This window comes from Erinaceus europaeus, chromosome 7 (genome assembly GCF_950295315.1).
Source record: "Erinaceus europaeus chromosome 7, mEriEur2.1, whole genome shotgun sequence".
NCBI classification, from domain to species: domain Eukaryota; kingdom Metazoa; phylum Chordata; class Mammalia; order Eulipotyphla; family Erinaceidae; genus Erinaceus; species Erinaceus europaeus.
The window spans coordinates 38,622,234-38,642,680 of NC_080168.1; the positions used below are offsets into that span (position 1 = coordinate 38,622,234).

Here is a 20,447-nt window from a genome sequence, read left to right on the forward strand (position 1 = left end):
GCCCCCACTAAGTCCTCTGTCATCCTTCTTGGACCTGTATTCTCCCCCCCATACACCCCAGAGTCTTTTACTTTGGTGCAATACGCCAATTCCAGTTCAGGTTCTACTTGTGTTTTCTCTTCTAATCTTGTTTTTCAACTTCTGCCTGAGAGTGAGGTCATCCCATATTTGTCCTTCTGTTTCTCACTTATTTCGCTTAACATGAATTTTTCAAGGTCATCCAAGATCGGCTGAAAATGGTGAAGTCATCATTTTTTATAGCTGAATAGTATTCCATTGTGTATATATACCACAACTTGCTCAGCCACTCATCTGTTGTTGGACACCTGGGTTGCTTCCAGGTTTTGGCTATTCCAGATTGTGCAGCTATGAACATATGTGTACACAGATCTTTTCAATGGGTATGTTGGGTTCCTTAGGATATATCCCCAGGAGAGGAATTGCAGTATCATAGGGTAGGTCCACTTCTAGCCTTCTGAGAGTTCTCCAGACTGTCTACCACAGAGGCTAGCCCAATTTACATTCCCACCAGCAGTGCAGGAGGGTTCCTTGGACCCCACAACCTCTCCAGCATTTGCTGCTATTACCTTTTCTGATGTATGACATTTCTCACAGGAGTGAAGTGGTATCTCATTGTTGTCTTGATTTGCATTTCTCTGACAATCAGAGACTTGGAGCATGTTTTCATGTGTTTCTCGGCCTCTTCTGTGGTGAATATTCTGTCCATGTGCTCCCCCCATTTTTGGATGGGGTTATTTTCTTGTTTTTGAGTTTGGAAAGCTCTTTATATATTCTGGTTATTAGTCTCTTGTCTGATGTATGGCATGTAAAGATTTTCTTCCATTCTGTGAGGTTTGGGTAGTGATTTCTTTTGCTGTGCAGAAGCTTTTTAATTTGATGTAGTCCCATAGGTTTATGCTTACCTTAGTCTTCTTTGTAATTGTAATTGGATTTGTTTTATTAAAGATGTCTTTAAAATTTATGCAGAAAAGAGTTCTGCAATGTTTTCCTCTAAGTATCTGATAGTTTCTGGTCTAACATCCAAGTCGTTGATTCACTTGGAATTTACTTTTGTGTTTGGTGACATTCTTCTGCATGTTTCAGCCCATTGTTTCCAACAGCATTTGTTGAAGAGATTCTGTTTTCCCCATTTAATGGTTTGGGCACCTTTGTCAAAGATGAGATGTTCATAGGTGTGGGGGCTCACTTCTGGGCTCTCAATTCTATTCCACTGATCAGTGTGTCTGTTCTTGTACCAGTACCAAGCAGTTTTGATGACAATGGCCTTATAATACAGTTTGAGATATAGGAGTGTGATGCCTCCAGTTTTGTTCTTTCTTCTCAAGATTGTTTTTTAGCAATTCTAGGTCTTTTCTGGTTCCAGATAAAGATATGTAGCATTTTTTCTATGCTCCTAAAAATGTGTTTGGGATCTTGATGGGGATAGCATTAAATTTGTATATGCTCTGGGTATTATATTCATTTTGATGATGTTAATTCTTCCAACCCATGAACATGGAATATCTTTCCACTTCTTTGTGTCTTTTTCAATTTGCTTGAGTAGTGACTCATAATTTTCAGTCTTTCACTTCTTTGGAAACCTCATTGATTTAATGTGATCTGGGGCCCATATTCAGCTTAGGAGCCTATGTGACCTCTGACTATGAGCTGACATTTTGTGGTCATGAGCAGGAACATTCCAAGCTGCCCCAATATTAGGACCCATCTTCCTCAGGTGTAGCATAGAGTATGTTGTCCAGCCTTCCTTTGGAGTATGGAATATTCTCTGCTGTTGTTGATCGAAATTGAGGGCAGGGTCCTATGGGGGCCCACAAAGGGGTCTATTGTGTTGTTCCTGATAGAGTTGACCGGTAACAATGGAGAGAGGAATTTATTCGAGGTCTAGGCCCATCATGTTTTTCAATCATCATTGAAATCATCCCAAGTATCTTCTCAGACCACAGTGGAGTAAAACTAACATTTAACAACAAACAGAAAATTATTAAAAGTCACAGAATTTGGAAACTAAACAACATACTCCTTAAGAACAACTGGGTCAGAGACTCACTCAAGCCGGAAATTCAAATGTTCCTGGAAACAAATGAAAATGAAGACACAACCTATCAAAATATTTGGGACACTGCTAAAGCAGTACTGAGAGGGAAACTTATAGCCATACAATCACATATTAAACACCAAGAAGAAGCTCAAATGAACGAACTTACTGCACACCTAGAGGAACAAAGGAACCCTAAAGCAACCAGAAGGACAGAAATCACTAAAGTTAGAGCAGAAATAAACAACATCGAAAATAAAAGAACCATACAAAAGATCAATCAAGCCAAATGATGGTTCTTTGAAAGATTAAACAAAATTGACAAACCCCTAGCCAGACTCACAAAACAAAAAAGAGAGAAGACTCAAATTAATAGAATTGTAAACAATGGAGGAGATATCACAACTGACACCACAGAAATCCAGAGAATCCTGCGAAACTTCTATGAAGAACTATACGCCACCAAGCTAGAGAATCTGGAAGAAATGGAACAATTCCTAGAAGCATATGCCCTTCCAAAACTGAACCAAGATGAACTACAAAATCTAAATGCACCAATCACAGACAAAGAAATTGAAACCGTCATTAAGAATCTCCCCAACAACAAAAGTCCTGGACCAGATGGCTTCACAAACGAATTCTACAAAACTTTCAGGAAACAATTAGTACACATACTTCTTAAGCTTTTCCATAAGATTGAAGAAACAGGAATACTCTCTTCCACCTTTTATGAAGCCATACTCCCATGGGGTTAAAGAATAGGAAAGTTATCAGGGGAGGGGATGGGATATGGTCCATACTCCCAGCCTGTCTCTCTCACTAGTGGGGTGGGGCTTTGGGGAGGTGGGGCTCCAGGACACATTGGTGGGGTCATTTGCCCAGGGAAGTCTGGTTGGCATCATGGTAGCATTGGAACCTGGTAGCTGAAAAAGAGTTAACATATAAAGCCAAACAAATTGTTAACTAGTAATGAACCTAAAGGCTGAAATATTGCAGACGAAGATTTGGGGGTCTCAATTTTGGAGACAACGGCTGGGCAGGGAAGCTGTATTTCTTTATTCAGGAACAACAATTCATAAACTAAACCAAACTAATGACCAAACAGAACTCTGCTGTCTCTTTGCGGAGGCGCAAGCACTCTCTCTTACTCTCGAACTCAGGAACTCAGGAACTCTGGAACTCTGGTGGGTTTCCTCGGGGCGGGGCCAAGCGGGGCCATGAAATTAACTGGACTGATCTAATTCTCTTGGCGGGGGAGAACTAGAACCCGATGTAAAGCATACAACAATAAGGTGAGAGATAGAGAAATAGGGAGGACAAACTACAAGAAGGAAGAGACACCTGTAGCACTGCTCCATTGCTGGTGAAGTAGGGGCTGGGGCCTTGAACCCCTGTCCTAATGTGTACCCTACTGGTACCCAGTTCCATAATAATATTTTTAAAAAGTGACATTGAGGAGATAATTGAATTCGGTCTTATAAATGATAAAAACAATATATTTAACAACTATTTACATACCTACTATTTTAAACATACATTTATGTTTATTTCACAAGATACTTCAGTAGGTAGACAGTAAGTGACTGTGCTGTGTGCGTTTCTGGAGCTTGAACTCAGGATCTCATGCTTGCAAGGACAGAGCTCTGCCATTGTGCCACCTCCTTGAACAACACGTTTAGGGTTTTTTAAGATTGTTTTACTCTTTATTTTCTAAATACCTAGACTTCCAGGGATCAGTCTGAAAGGTCCTTTGCTTTGGCACGTACACTTATTACTGAGAACTCTCTCAGGAGCTTGAGGTCTTTTATGTTGTGAATGAAGCAGGTTCTCCAGCAACCATGCTTCCCTTAATTGCACAACTTGAATATGTTCTCATTTCTTCCCTGGTAACTGATGACCACCTTGCTCCCTCTAGTGGAATTGTAACTCTGCTTCAAAGTCTGAGACTCCTGTCATTAGTTCATATTTGACTGAGGATTTCATTTTTGGAGATTAGGTATCTTCCAAATTTGTTAGCAAAGATGAAGAATAAAATGAAAAGATATTGGATTGGATGGATAGGTGGATATTTGGATAGAAAAAAGTGACATACTGTGGGTGAAGTTTCAATTTCCAGTGTAAGCAAGTTTAGACTACAAAATTGAGAATGGTTACCAGGTTCTAGAACCCCCTCTGCTCTGCATGCCAGGCTAGAGGGATTATATGTTATAGGCTTGGCAGATGATTGCCTCTAGAAAGCAGATGTCAGCACTCTTGACCAAGGTGGGAGGGTTCTGGTAGTTGGTAATGTTGAAAGACAAAAATGTGAAATATTTCTTATCTGAATATTGAACCCTACCTGTACCATTGGTAAAGCAGGTCCAGGGAATGTCCTTTTGCCTTCTGAATCTACTAAAGGGACTGTGTCAATATCTATGCACATGGAAATTTTTACATTTTATAGTTAAAATTATTCTAGTCCTTGAAGATGAAAATATTTTATATTTCTCTTAAGAATTTGAAGCTCGGGAGTCGGGCTGTAGCGCAGCGGGTTAAGCGCAGGTGGCGCAAAGCACAAGGACGGGCATAAGGATCCCGGTTCGAACCCCAGCTCCCCACCTGCAGGGGAGTCGCTTCACAGGCGGTGAAGCAGGTCTGCAGGTGTCTGTCTTTCTCTCCTCCTCTCTGTCTTCCCCTCCTCTCTCCATTTCTCTCTGTCCTATCCAACAACGACAACAACAATAATAACTACAACAATAAAACAACAAGGGCAACAAAAGGGAATAAATAAATAAAATAAATATTTAAAAAAAAGAATTTGAAGCTCTTTTAAATTTTTAAATATTTATCTTGCCCTTGTTGTTTTTCATTGTTGTCATAGTTATTATTGTTGTTGTTATTGATGTTGTCATTATTAGAAAGGACATCGAGAAATGGAGAGAGGAGGGGAAGACAGAAAGGGGAAGAGAAAGACCTACTTCATGGCCTGTGAAGTGACTCCCCTGAAGGTGGGAAGCCGGGGGCTAGAACTGGGATCCTCACACCACTCCTTGTGCTTCATGCCACGTGCACTTAACCTGATGCACTACCAGCTTTTTTTTTTTTTTAAAGGGAATGATAATGGTTTCATTGCATGAACCTCTTTCCTGCCACAGTTTATTTTTTATAGCTTCGATCCTTACCATGAATTTATGTCTATTCAATTTTCTACCCTGCTGCACACAAAGCCTCCTTGTTTTATATGTGCTGGTGTTGAAATGTGTAACTTCAAAAGGAAACATCCATATTTGCCTAGGTTTGGGATTCTGTTATATGCAGGCAAGGCTTATTGTGGTCAAGGCAAAAGCTACACAATTTATAGTGGCTACCAAATTAATAGAAAACAGAATATATGTACTTGATGTTTATGAGAAAGGGTATTGTAGAATAGTCCTCTGTCCTCAAAATTGTGCAATAAAGATAGTATTTAGAAAATATTAGCTCATCACAGTCAGCAACAAGAAAACAAATGACCCCATCCAAAAATGGGGAGAGGATATGAACAGGATCTTTTTGCATAGAAGAGATCCAAAAAGCCAGTAAACATATGAAACAAACATTGGTTGTAAGAGAAATGCAAATAAAGACAACAAATAGATACCACTTCACTTCTGTGAGAAATGTCATACATCAGAAAAGGTAACAGCAGCAAATGCTGGAGAGGTTGAGGGGTCCAAGGAACCCTCCTGCACTGCTTGTGGGAATGTCAATGGGCCCAACCCTGTGGAGAGTAGTCTGGAGAACTCTCAGAAGGCTAGAAATTCCTGCAGTTCCTCTCCTGGGGATATATATCTTAAGGAACCAAACACACCCATCCAAAAAGATTTGTGTATATCTGTGTTCATAGCAGTACAATTTGTAATAGCCAAAATTTGGAAGCAACCCAGGTGTCGAACAACAGATGAGTGGCTGAACAAGTTGTGGTCTATATACAGAATAGAATACTACTCAGCTATAAAAATGGTGATTTCACTGTTTTCAGCCCATCTTGGATAGAGCTTGAAGGAATCATGTTAAGTGAAATAAGTCAGAAACAGGATGAATATGGGATGATCTCACTCATTGACAGAAGTTGAAAAACAAAATTAGAAGGGAAAACACTAAGCAGAACTTGGACTGGGTTTATATATTGTACCAAAGTAAGACTCTGGGGGGAAGGAGGGAACATGATGGCAGAGGAGGACCTAGTGGAGGTTGTGTTGTTATGTGGAAAAATGAGAAATTTTATGCATGTAGAAACTATTGTATTTTACTGCTAACTGTAAACAATCCCCCAATAAAGAAATTAAAACAAATTAAGATATGGAAAGTTTCACAAATATTTACCCTCTGAGTGTTTACCTAGTGAGAAATAAAACATCAGGATTGAATTTCAATTCCAACAAAACAGAATCCCATAATGCTCTCTGGGAATGCTTTATTTGAAAACAGGGATCAAACAGCAAATAAACAAGACAAAATCACCTATAACTTTTGCTTTTTGCTGCTGGGCCTCATACATATGAAACAAGCACTCTGCCACTGAGCTGCCTGCCAAGCCAACACCCTGGATATTTTACATTATATATTATTTGCCCAGAAGCCACAGTGATTTAGCTCAAGATTTCCATTCATGTAAGCAGATAGCTTTTGTTCAAGCACAGTGTGTGAGAAATTCTTTGAGAGTCCCATGATGACTAGATTCATGATTGTGAGGATATTACAGCAGCTACAAACATAGTTGAAACTCTGTATAGCTCTCTAAGGACTGGCCTGAAAGAATATACACTCTCTTGTTCTGTAGAGAGCAAGAGGAACTTGTATATGAATTGATGCGTGTCTCTGTGCACATGTACATGTGCACAGGTACCTGTGCAAATGTGCAGATGGGTCTTTGAATGCATGTGGCCACAGCATGAGAAAGTCAGAGTAGCCCAGTTTCTTCCTAGTGCATGCTGGGAATTCTGTTCCTTGATGAACCCTTCAAAGTTATTTTATAGAATTGCAGGTGTACAGATATTTGAGAAGCTCTACATATCACTCACTCCCTGCCAACTTTGTCATGGTGACTCTCCTTGGGAACAGCATTACCAGAGCTTGACATGTTTCTTTCTTGTAAAGTGTGAGGACTGAACATAACAGAATATCTGTTCACATTCCTTATTCTCCTGAGTGATGAGTCTGAATACCTAACTGTGCTTCCTTAAGTGACTAAGTAAGTAGCAGTGCATTAACTAGTAGGAGGGATTTGTTTCTCTGAATCTCACCTTGTCAACTGTTGATTGATCACTGTAGATTTAGCACTAAAATCTTGTTAGATTCTGCCTCTGCTTGTCAGTTAAAACTATTGCATTTGTTGTTTTCTAGGTTCAAAAGGGCAGAAAAGCACACATAAGCATTTCACCATGGGCAATTATGAAATTATGAACAGACATGATTATGCATGTACACAATCGATTATGCATGTACACATACATATGCACATACACATTATTATGTATACACATATACAGATGCATATACATATACACATGTATATGTATAAAATGATTATGCATATACATATACAGAGTGATGGACATCTGCTAAAAGTCTGCCATTACATGCCCCTGCCAGAGAGACAGAAAATGAGAATTTCTCTGTAAGAGATCTGGGAATATTGTTTTAACAATCATCATAGGTAATTCTCATAGTCAGATGAGTTTGGGCAACAGTCATTATCTAATTGCTGACCAGGAATAAAGTATTCCAAAAGTTGTGAGTGAGTGAACGAGTGAGTGTATAACTGCACGCGTGTGCGTGCGTGCCCGTGCACGCGCGCGCGCGCGCACACACACACACACACACACACATCATCTTCACTGGGCTTCACCACTTTGACCTGACTTTTAGATAGAAAGAGATAGACAGAGATAGACATCACAGCACTGAAACATCCCCCCAAATGGTGGCAGCTAGGGGATCAAACTCAGGTTGTATGTGGGGCAAAGCAGGCATGTTTCTAGGCAAACTATTACACCTGTGCTAAGTGGTAAGGCTTTTAAATTTTGGGGCTAAATAGTCAAATTGTCCACATTGGTATCTTTAAACATCTCTAAGTGAAAATATCTGCTATTTGTGTAGGGTTGTATAGTTAGAGGGTTTTCCCATGTATTCTTTCATTTGTTGCTAAATCTGTGATGCAATGGGCAACAAAGATGGTGCTTACCCCTGGATGACACTTGGGAAGTGAATTCAGCATGGAACTGGGGGAGCTGGCTTTGAACCGAATCTTTTGGCATGTGGATGAGTTCCGTGTCCACCCCAGAACCCCACAATTCCTCTTGTGCTGTGCATTCTCGATGCCAGGCTTCTGATTTTCTCTGACAGGTAGGCTCTTTACATACCTATCTTTGCACACCATGCAGCCTTTGCCTGGAATGCCCTTCCTCTCCTGTGTGCAAGCTCATGCTCAGTGAGGTGTGTCTCTGGACACACTTCCTCAACTGCCTCCCAGTCATGCAGAGTCAGATTCTCTTCTACCTGTTGCTCTTATACTCGATGTGACTCAATCTACTTTATGAGTAGGTGGGTTCAATAGTAAGAGTGCAATAATGTTCCTTTGCTCCTTGCCCCACCAGCGTTCATCTTAGTTTGAGCTGGCAGGGAAGTAGTCACATTTAAAGCCCTCTGCACTTGTTGGCTAAAATTACAGGGGAGTTTGAGAATGATTCCAAGGATTTTCTAAACATTTAGAAATAAGTGTTCAGGAGACCAGAAATGTGATCATCAATACCCTCTGGGAATAGGATTGTTTAAAGCTTCCAGTGGCATTGTCTAATGAGAAAGGGGAGGGAGGAAAACACGGGACTTGATTCATAGTTTTCAGGTCTGGTATTTTCCTTGATGGGAAATTTGAGGCCTTTCAAGACTGATTGCAACGATGGGTGGTTTTCACATTAGATTCCCAGCCCTAGGTTAAGTGTGACTGCCATGGCTTTCAAATTACACTGTGATTATTTTTGCATATATGTCCCTGGCTAAATCTCTAGTGAGGGTGAGTCTGAGCCATATTCATCATTGTCTGGCAACGGATAATTGTTGAATAGTGGGGGAACAAATCTGGTCATCTGTATCTACATGCAGTTTAATAATTTACTTATATTCTAATTAAAGTTCTCCCTTTTGCAGCCACCACTGGTCCAAGCAATCTTTAGTGGTGACCCAGAGGAGATACGGATGCTCGTCCACAAAACTGAAGATGTGAACGCCCTGGTAGGAGATGCTGCTCAGGCTTCTAAAACTCACTCTGAACTCTTCCTTACTGGTCCCTCTTTGGTATATGGTGGGAGTTTTGTATTTTTTCAGAATCCTAGTTATACATTTGTAAAATAGAATAAACAGGGTTAGCCCCAGGGAAAAATTATCTTGAACTATGGTTACCAAAATATTAAGAAAATTTGTGGACAATAGACTTCTTTTTTTAAAAAAATTATTATCTTTATTGGATAGAGATAGCCAGAAGTTGAGAGGGTAGGGGGAGGAGGTAGGTAGGAGGTAGGTGGGGCCTGGGGGCTTGAACCTGGGTGTGTGTGTATTGTAACTGGTGTACTCAACCAGATGAGCCACTACCTGACCCTGAAAAATATATTTCTTTATATGACTGGCATTTAAACAGCAAAACTCAGCAGATCTAATACTATTAGCACTTAAAAATAGTGACTTCAGTGTAGTATGAACATACTTGTGGTTTCTACTGGTGACTGAGCTACTGCTGAGACTACTGAGGCTTTCTGGCTACATTTGGAATGGAAGGAAACATGAAACATCCAGTGTAATTTGGTGGAACTTAATGATTATTTTTTTCAATGCCATAGATCCCTAGAACTTACGCTGTCAATGATAGTTTACAAACTATGGCCTCTCACTTGTTTTTGTATAAAATACTAGCTCATTTTTTTATGGCTTAAGAAAAGGAAGAATAAAAGTTTGAGACCATTTTATTTATTTTTATTTTTTATCATTTTTACTGGGGGAGTTAATGTTTTACAGTGCAGTTGTTGACACACAAGTACTCTCTCACCCATAACTTGGGTCTTTCCATCATCATCATGCACCAGAACCCCAGGGTTCTCCTTACCTTCTCTCCCCCACCCCATTTCCTAGGGTTTTTTGTTGTTTGTTTTGATGCAGTACACCCACCCAGTCCAAATTTCACTTTGTGTTTTCCCTCTCTGCCCTTATTTCTTAAGCTCCATTTGTAAGGGAGATCTTGCGGTATTTGTTCTCTTTTTGGCTTATCAGGAAGAATATATATATTTTTAGGAAGAATTTTTTTGACAAGTGGAAACTGTGAAATTCAGATTTTGATATCTATACATAAGGTTTGTTGGAACTTTATATATGATATATCATTCTGATATCATTCTGTCATAACTACTCAACTATGATAGAATGGATTAGTTAGGGCAGAACCTATATGTTATTTGAAAAGCAAAAAGAAAAATTAGTATCTGACTCATTTATGGAAGAGTTTGTTTATCTCTTCCATAGAGTGTCCATGAACTTGGAGCTAGTGGATGAACTAGGCATCTTGGGTAGTTTATGTGTGAACTTATAGAAATATATATTCTTGTCCATGAAAATGTCAAGGTGTTTCACTAAATTTTTAAATGGGTCTATGACTTACAAAAAAATTAAGAAACACCTGACCGGGAAGATCTTAAATCTTGCCAGCAGTGGGGAATGCCAAAAGGCATAGTCAATAATTTACCCTTTTAATAGTTTCTTAGACCTGGATTGAACAAGCAATTAGATGTAATGTATGCTACTAATTCTCTTAAGAAAACTCCATTACCTAGTCCACTGGGGGAGAAAGTTCTCTGAAGTCTGTAGCACTAAATAGAAACAACAGAAAGAGTCCAAACATCTGCAGTGTAAGTGGAGCTTTGCACAGGTACATGGATTGTAAGATCACATCTCTGACCAGTTGGCAGGACTTTATTTAGAAAGGGGGTTAATCAAAGCAGGTTGGAGTGGCTTTTTGAAGAAACTTTTGGCAGCTTCTATCCAGCTGGCACTGTCACCATGAGGGTGATGTTTTGTGACATTTTTCAAGGTGGAAAATGGAACCAGATGGAACCAGAGCCAGAGTATTGGAAAAAGAAGTTGTGTTTTGTTGTAGGCCTATGGGGCTTGGACTGTACGAACACATGCATACACACACACACACACACATACACACAATTTTTTTATTAATGATTTAATAATGATTGACAAGATTATGGGATAAGAGTGGTACAATTTCATACAATTCCCACCACCAGAGTTTCATATCACCTCCCTTCTATTGAAAGCATTCCTATCCTTTATCCCTCTGGGATTCTTGACCAAATTGGGTCTTTATGGGGTGCAAAAGGTGGGAGGTCTGGCTTCTTGTTTCTCTGTTGGATATGGGCATTGACAGGTGGATCCACACCCCCAGCCTGTCTTTCTCTAGTGGGGCAGGGCTCTGGGGAGGAGAGTTTCCAGGACACCTTGGTGAGATCATCTACCCAAGGAAGTCAGGTTGGTGTCATGGTAGCATCTGCAACTTGGTGGCAGAGTAATGGAATGAAGAGTTGACATCCCAGGCCTGGCATCTCTGGATGCCGTCCGAAGTGAAACATGTCAAGGTGGCACTGGTTGCGTTGATTTGGTTGAGATAATCAGGTGCAGTGTCAAATGGTGTGAACCAAGAGAAGCATGAAGGAAAACAAGCCACACCCCAGAGATTCCAGGACTGGGGAAATATGGGTTTTATAGAGAATGGGAAAGGTTCCTGCCATCTTAGAGTTTAAGAAGGCAATAGATATTATTATTATTATTTATTTATTTTTTATTTAAGAAAGGATTAATTAACAAAACCATAGGGTAGGAGGGGTACAACTCCACACAATTCCCACCACCCAAATCTCCATATCCCACCCCCTCTCCTGATAGCTTTCCCATTCTCTATCCCTCTGGGAGCATGGACCCAGGGTCATTGAGGGTTGCAGAAGGTAGAAGGTCTGGCTTCTGTAATTGCTTCTCTGCTGAACATGGGCATTGACTGGCCGGTCCATACTCCCAGTCTGCCTCTCTCTTTCCCTAGTAGGGTGTGTCTCTGGGGAAGCTGAGCTCCAGGACACATTGGTGGGGTCTTCAATCCAGGGAAGCCTGGCTAGCATCTTGATGGCATCTGGAACCTGGTGATTGAAAAGAGAGTTAACATACAAAGCCAAACAAATTGTTGAGCAATCTTGGACCCAAAGCTTGGAATAGTGGTGAGGAAGTGTTAGGGAGGTACTCACTGAAAACTCTAGTGTACTTCTGCTTTCAGGTATATATTTTGCAGTAGTTTATGGATACGTGTGAACATAAGCTCTCTCTCACAGAAACTGGTGTATATCTAGGTTTTGGGACTTGGTTAGAAAGTGAACCACCTGAGATGAAATTAGAGTGTACTATAAAAGGAAAGGTCTCACCCGAGTAATGAAGCTGAAGGGTTGTCATTCCACACATGGAGTCTCTGGACACAGTCTGAGGTGAAGCATGTTGAGGTGGCAATTGTTGCATTGGTTAGGTTGTGATTGGCGGATGCAATTATTATTTGATATGGATTGGGAGAGGCATACGGGAAAGTGGGCCCTATCCAAGGGTTCCAGGACTGGGGGAAGTAGGGGCTCTATAGTGGAGATGTGAGGTTCCTGCTGTCTTAGGGTTCAAAAAGACAATCGATAGTTAATGTTATCATCACATTATTTGGTAATTGGGTTAACTTTGAAAAGTCCTTTTGTTATGGTTTGCTGTACAGTACCCAGTATCTTGTATATAGCTGTGCTATTGGATGCTTCTAATCTACTTGGTCTAGGCTTTTGAGAGAGTCCGCATATCAAATACATAGCCTATATATTAAAAAGATCCAGTTTGTGTTTTGAAAAACTTTGAGAGATACAATTGATTTTCCCCCTCTCATATTAATTAACTAGTGATTTATATGACTGCATTTTGCTAGGAGTGTACATAAACACCATTTCCACCACCAAAAGACTGTGACCCATCCCTCCCACCCACTCCCACCCCAATTGGCCCAGGAAGCTGCATGTCTACCCCTCACCACAGGGCTTTTACTTTGGTGCCCTACTTACAATTTGGTCAGGTCCTGCTTTTAGTTTCCCTTTCAGATCTTCTTACTCAACTTCTGTTGATGAGTGGGATCATCCCATACTCATCTTTATCTTTCTGACTTAGCTCACTTAACATAATTCCTTCTAGCTCTGTCCAAGATGGGTCAGAGAAGGTGGGTTCATTGTTCTTGATAGCTGCATAGTATTCCATTGTGTATATATACCACAGCTTTCTCAGCCACTCATCTGTTGTTGGGCACCTGGGTTGCTTCCAGGTTTTAGCTATTATGAATTGTGCTGCTATGAACATAGGAGTACACACCTCTTTTTGGTTGGGTGTTATGGAGTCCTTGGGGTATAACCCCAGGAGAGGAATTACTGGATCATATGGAAGGTCCATGTCTAGCCTTCTGAGAGTTTTCCAGACTGCTCTCCACAGAGGCTGTACCAATTTACATTCCCATCAGCAATGTAAAAGGGTTCCTCTGTCCCCACATCCTCTCCAGCATTTGTTGCTGCTGTCCTTTTTGATGTATGCCATTCTTACAGGAGTGAGGTGGTATCTTAGTGTTGTCTTAATTTGCATTTCTCTGACAACCAGTGACCTAGAGCAGTTTTTCATATGTTTGTTAGCCTTTTGGATGTCCTCTGAGGTGAATGTTTTGTTCATATCCTCTGCCCATTTTTGGATGGGGTCATTTGCTTTTTTGGTGCTAAGTTTGCTGAGCTCTTTATATATTTTGGTGATTAGTTTCTTGTCTGATGTATGGCATGTGAAGATCTTCTCCCATTCTGTGAGGGGTCTCTCTGTTTGTTTAATAGTTTCTTTGGATGTGCAGAAGCTTTTCAATTTGATGTAGTCCCATTGGTTTGTTTCTGCTTTAGTCTTCCTTGCAATTGGATTTGATTCATCAAAGATGTCCTTGAGGTGTAGGTGGGAAAGTGTTTTACCAATGTTTTCCTCTAAGTATTTGATTGTTTCTGGTCTGACATCTAGGCCTTTGATCCATTTGGAGTTGATTTTTGTTTCTGGTGAGATAAAGTGGTTCAATTTAATTCTTCTGCATGTTACAACCCAGTTTTCCCAGCACCATTTATTGAAGAGAGCCTCCTTTGTCCATTTAATACTTTTGGCCCCCTTATCAAAGATTAGATGTCCATAGGTGTGGGGATTTATTTCTTGGCTTTCAATTCTGTTCCACTGGTCTGTGTGCCTATTTTTATTCCAGTACCATGCTGTTTTGATGATGATGGCTTTATAATATAGTTTAAGGTCTGGGAGTGTGATGCCTCCATTTCTGTTTCTTTTCCTCAAGATGGTTTTGGCAATTCTAGTTGTTTTCAGGTTCCAGATAAATGATTGTAGTGTTTGTTCTATTCTCTTAAAGAAGTTTGGTGGAACATTGATGGATATTGCAGTAAATTTGTATATGGCTCTGGGGAGAATATTCATTTTGATGATATTTATTCTTCCAATCCATGAGCATGGGATATCTTTCCATTTCTTGGTATCAGTTTCTATTTCCTTGAGTAGCGACTCATAGTTTTCAGCATACAAGTGTTTCACTTCTTTGGTCAACTGTATTCCTAGGTATTTAATTGATTCTGCTGAAACAGTAAATGGGAGTGATTTCTGGATGTCTTCTTCTTCAGATTTAGTGTTTGCATAAAGAAATGCCACTGATTTTTGTACATTGATTTTGTAGCCTGATACCTTGCTATATTGCCTAATAACTTCCAGTAATTTTCTACTGGATTCTTTAGGTCTTTCTATGTATACTATCATATCAGCTGCAAATAGTGAGAGCTTGACTTCTTCCCTTCCAATCTGTATTCCTTTGATTTCGTTCTCTTGCTTGATTGCTATGGCAAGAACTTCCAATACTATGTTGAAGAGTAACGGTGACAGTGGACAGCCCTGTCTAGTCCCTGATCTGAGGGGGAATGCTTTCAGCTTCTGTCCATTGAGTATGATATTTGCTGTAGGTTTGCTATATATAGACTCCACTATCTTGAGGAATTTCCCATCTATTCCCATTTTTTGTAGAGTTTTGAGCATGAATGGGTGTTGGATTTTGTCAAAGGCTTTCCTGCATCTATTGAGATAATCATGTGGTTTTTGGCTTTGCTTTTATTGATGTGGTGAATGACATTGATTGACTTACGGATGTTGAACGAGCCTTGCATTCCTGGGATAAATCCCACTTGGTCATGATGAACAATCTTTTTGATATGTTGCTGTATCCGGTTGGCCAAAATCTTGTTTAATATTTTGGCATCTATGTTCATCAGAGATATTGGTCTGTAGTTTTCCTTTTTTGTTCAGCTTTTGGTATCAGGGTGATGTTGGCTTCATAGAAGGTGGAAGAGAGTATTCCTGTTTCTTCAATCTTATGGAAAAGCTTAAGAAGTATGGGTACTAATTGTTTCCTGAAAGTTTTGTAGAATTCGTTTGTGAAGCCATCTGGTCCAGGACTTTTGTTGTTGGGGAGATTCTTAATGACGGTTTCAATTTCTTTGTCTGTGATTGGTGCATTTAGATTTTGTAGTTCATCTTGGTTCAGTTTTGGAAGGGCATATGCTTCTAGGAATTGTTCCATTTCTTCCAGATTCTCTAGCTTGGTGGCGTATAGTTCTTCATAGAAGTTTCGCAGGATTCTCTGGATTTCTGTGGTGTCAGTTGTGATATCTCCTCCATTGTTTACAATTCTATTAATTTGAGTCTTCTCTCTTTTTTGTTTTGTGAGTCTGGCTAGGGGTTTGTCAATTTTGTTTAATCTTTCAAAGAACCATCATTTGGCTTGATTGATCTTTTGTATGGTTCTTTTATTTTCGATGTTGTTTATTTCTGCTCTAACTTTAGTGATTTCTGTCCTTCTGGTTGCTTTAGGGTTCCTTTGTTCCTCTAGGTGTGCAGTAAGTTCGTTCATTTGAGCTTCTTCTTGGTGTTTAATATGTGATTGTATGGCTATAAGTTTCCCTCTCAGTACTGCTTTAGCAGTGTCCCAAATATTTTGATAGGTTGTGTCTTCATTTTCATTTGTTTCCAGGAACATTTGAATTTCCGGCTTGAGTGAGTCTCTGACCCAGTTGTTCTTAAGGAGTATGTTGTTTAGTTTCCAAATTCTGTGACTTTTAATAATTTTCTGTTTGTTGTTAAATGTTAGTTTTACTCCACTGTGGTCTGAGAAGATACTTGGGATGATTTCAATGATCTTGAATTTATTGATGCTGTCTTTGTGGCCTAACATGTGGTCTATCCTTGAGTATGTGTTCTGTGGATTTGAAAAGAAGGTGTATTCCAGTTTTTTGGGGTGAAGGAGTCTGAAAATGTCCAAGAGGTCTAGTCTGTCAATCTCTTCATTCAATTCTCTTGTATCTTTATTGGTTCTCTGCTTTGTTGATCTGTCTAAGTGTGAGAATGGGGTATTGAAGCCTCCCACTATTATTGTATTACTATTGATGTATTTTTGAAGTTCTTTGAGAACGTGTTTGATGTATTTAGATGGCCCCTCATTGGGTGCATAGATGTTAATAATTGTTAAGTCTTCTTGGCTGATTGATCCTCTAATCATTATGTAATGTCCTTGCCTATCTTTTATTACTTTATTTAATTTAAAAATCTATCGTGTCTGAGATGAGAATGGCTGTTCCTGCCCTTTTTTGTGGTCTGTTAGCCTGTATGATAGTTTTCCATCCTTTCACTTTAAGTCTGTGTTTATCTTGTTGTGACAGATGGGATTCTTGCAAGCAGCATATGGTTGGGTTATGTTTTCTGATCCATCCCCCCACCCTGTGCCTTTTGATGGGTGAGTTTAAGCCATTGACATTTATTGATATTATGGATTTAATGTATTGTAGTGCCATTGTTAAAAAAATTTGTTTGCTCTGATATATTGCAAGTATTATAGTGATGTTCTTGTTTATAAGAGGTCTTTTAGAACCTCCTTCAGGGCCGGCTTGGTGATGGTTGCCTCCTTTAACTGTTGTTTGTCTAAGAAGGTTTTGATCCCTCCATCTAGTTTGAATGAAAGTCTAGCAGGATATATTATCCTTGGTTGAAACCCTTTTTCATTCAGGGCTTCATAGATATCTTGCCATTCCCTTCTGGCTTTTAGAGTTTGAGTGGAGAACTCTGCAGATAATCTTATGGGTTTTCCCTTGTATGTGACTTTTTGTTTCTCTCTTGCAGCCTTTAGGATCCTTTCTTTATCCTTACTTCTTCTCATTGTGACTATGATGTGTCTTGGTGTCTTCAGGTCTGGGTTGATTCTGTTTGGTACTCTCTGGGCCTCTTGAATCTTGATGTCCTTTCTGTTATTCAGGTCTGGGAAGTTTTCTTCTATTATTTCCTCTAGAATGTTTGCTTCCCCTTCCTCTCTTTCTTCCTCTGGCAGGCCAATTATACAAATGTTACTTCTTTTGAGATCATCCCATATGTCTCTGTTGTTGTTTTCAGTGTCTCTCAGTCTCTTTTTGAGCTCTTTCACCTCTTTCTTAGTTTTCTCTAACTCATCCTCTGTCTGACTAATTCTGTTTTCTGCTTCTGTTAGTCTGCTTTCCCTTGCCTCAGCTTCTTTCTTCATTACAGCTATTTCAGCTTTCAGTTCTCTAATTGCCTCAAGATAATCAGTATTTTCCTTGGGGGTCTCAACTGTTGTTTTCCTAATACTGCCATTCCTTTCCTCCAATGTTGTTTTCATTTCTGTGATTAATAAGTTTATTATTGCTTGCATACTTCTGGCTGATTTGTAGTTTCTTCTGGGCTCTTGTCTTCATTCATTGGAGTAGCAGTTTTATTTGTTTTTGATCTACCCAGTTTTTTGATTTATGTGTTTCTTTTTTTTATGCTCTGTTGTTCCTCAGTTGTTGTGTGTTGAGTACAAGTAACACTGTACTAAATACCTTTATGACAATTGCACTCACCAACCTCAGGAATTACAGCAGCAACTGAAGCAACTATTTAAGCAGTTTAATCGTTACCAGTTAGCCAAACAATTTCTCCAGTCCGTGAATAAATAGTAACCAAATACCAGTGAAGAAGAAAGAGAAAAGAAAGAAAGGATATCAAGAATAGACAGTTATGCAAATCTACTATCCACTGTATATTCTAGGGGTAACAAGAGGGGAAAGGGAAGTAGAGCAGAGATACACATATAGAGAGTCCACTCTGAGTCAGGTTTCTTTCCCAAAATAATTCACAAATTCAGAAAGGCAAAGAAGGAAGAAGTGTATGACAAAATAAAAAAAAAAAGAGGCAAGAGAGAGAAAAGGGAAAAGATAAGAAAAAGAGCTGTAATTAAAGAGCAGTGAAAGGAAATTCCCAAAAGTGTATCAGTGAATTCAAAAAAGCACACTGTTTGGTGGTGTGGGTGCTGGGGGCTGTGACTTTGGAAGCTGTAGGATTAAGGAAGAAAGGATGACAAGAATGAGAAAAAGAAAAATAAAAAAGAAAGAGAGAGAGAGAGAAAAGAAAAAGATAAGAAAAAAGAACAGTCATAAAAGGGCAGTGAAAGTAAAGGGTTTTTTATGTATTTATTTTTAATTATTTAATTAGCTATGTGGGGTGAGGTGGGGGGGGTTGGCTACTTAGAAAGAAAAAAGGCCAGAGTTTTCAGAAGGGTATAGACTTAGAATTAATGATACTCTTTGGTGGGACAGGAATTTGGTAAAGAAAAGGAGCTCCTGCTAGGAGCTGGTCCCCAGGGACTGGTTAGGGACGCGGGGTGGGCGGGGGGGAAGGAGGTATGCTTAGAAATTAAAAGGAGGAAAAAAAATTTTTCCCCTTTTTTCCTACTCTAATTCTTAACCCAAATTAAGTTATAGTCACCTCCTTGTTGTCACCGCTAGGACCCCTTATTGGCTGGCCTACTAAAGGCAGAAAATCCTACCGTTTCCAGGAGATGTGGTCAGAGCTCAGCCACTAGCAGCTTCTCAGTCCGCCATCTTCCGGGAACCGGCAATAGATATTATTATAACCAAGTTACTTGGGAATTTGGTTTACTTTGAAAATCCTATTGTTAGGATTTACTCTACCATACAAGACCTTACCATGATTTTTGCCATCTAATGCTATTTACAAATAACTGTATCATATATACTGACAAGAGCAGTTGCTTCTGGTCTCTGGTCTAAGATTATAGGTGATTTAATATTAAAAAAGTCATTAGAATTGTACTAATAATTTAAGCCTACTGTTAAAATTCAACCAGGTTACCAATTTGAAACCTTAAATGCTTAGATTGAAGTGGTCTATACATCAAAAAGTTTGAGACATTCAATCTATTTTCCCCTCTTATCTAGATTAAATAGTGATTTATAATACTATAAGTTAATAGGGAGTTAACATCATTCCCACCACCAAAGGTCTGTCCCTATTCCCAACCCCCTATAGTGGAGCTGAAAATCTATCCTCACCTTCCCCCCAGAGTTTTTTATTTTAGTGTAATGCTCTAAACTCAGTCACTTTCTGCTTTGCATTTCCCTTTCTGATCTTCTTTCTCAGCTTCTATTTATGAGTGGGATCATCCCATACTCTTCTTTCTGGCTTATCTCACTTAACATAATTCCTTCTAGCTCCATCCAGGATGGGTCGGAGAAGGTGGGTTCATTAATTTTAATAGATGAGTAGTATTTCATTATGTATATATACCACAACCTACTCAGCCACTTGTCTGTTGTTGGACACTTCAGTTGCTTCCAGGTTTTGGCTATTACAAATTGTGCTGCTAAGAACATAAATATACACAAATCTTTTTGGATGGGTGTTTTTGACTTCCTAGGACATATCCCTAGGAGAAAAATTACTGGGTCATATGGAAGGTTCATTTCTAGCCTTATAAGAGTTCTCTAGACTGCTTTCCACAGGGGTTGGACCAATTTACATTCCCACCAGCAGTGCAGGAGGATTCCTTTGACCCCACAACCTTTCCAGCATTTGTTGCTGCTATCATTTCTGATGTTTTACATTCTCACAGGAGTGAAGTGTTATCTCATTGTTGTCTTTATTTGCATTTCTCTGACAATCAGTGACTTGGAGCATTTTTTCTTATGTCTATTGACCTTTTGTAATCTTATACTGAGTATTCTATTCATATCCTCTCTCCACTTTTGAACTGAGTCATTTGTTTTCTTGTTGCTAAGTTTGGTGAACTCTTTATATATTTTGGTTGTTAGCCTCTTGTCTGATGTATGGCATGGAAAGATCTCCCATTCTCTGAGGAGCCTCTTTGTTTGGGTGATGGTTTCTTTTTCTGTGCAGAAGCTTT

At 39.5% G+C, this 20,447-nt stretch overlaps 1 protein-coding gene across 10 annotated transcripts in view; it reads left to right on the plus strand.

Moving 5' to 3' along the window:
* The window catches only part of ANKRD44 (ankyrin repeat domain 44), a 416,898-nt gene that overhangs the window by 170,786 nt on the left and 225,665 nt on the right, over positions 1-20,447 (plus strand). For all 10 annotated transcript variants that reach the window (XR_009550679.1, XM_060194225.1, XM_060194230.1 and 7 more), the window contains exon 2: positions 9,224-9,307. Coding sequence is in view for 9 of the 10 variants with exons in the window: in XM_060194225.1 (XP_060050208.1) it covers positions 9,224-9,307 (84 nt within the window). In the remaining variant the exon portion in view is untranslated. The remainder of the gene's footprint in view (positions 1-9,223; positions 9,308-20,447) is intronic.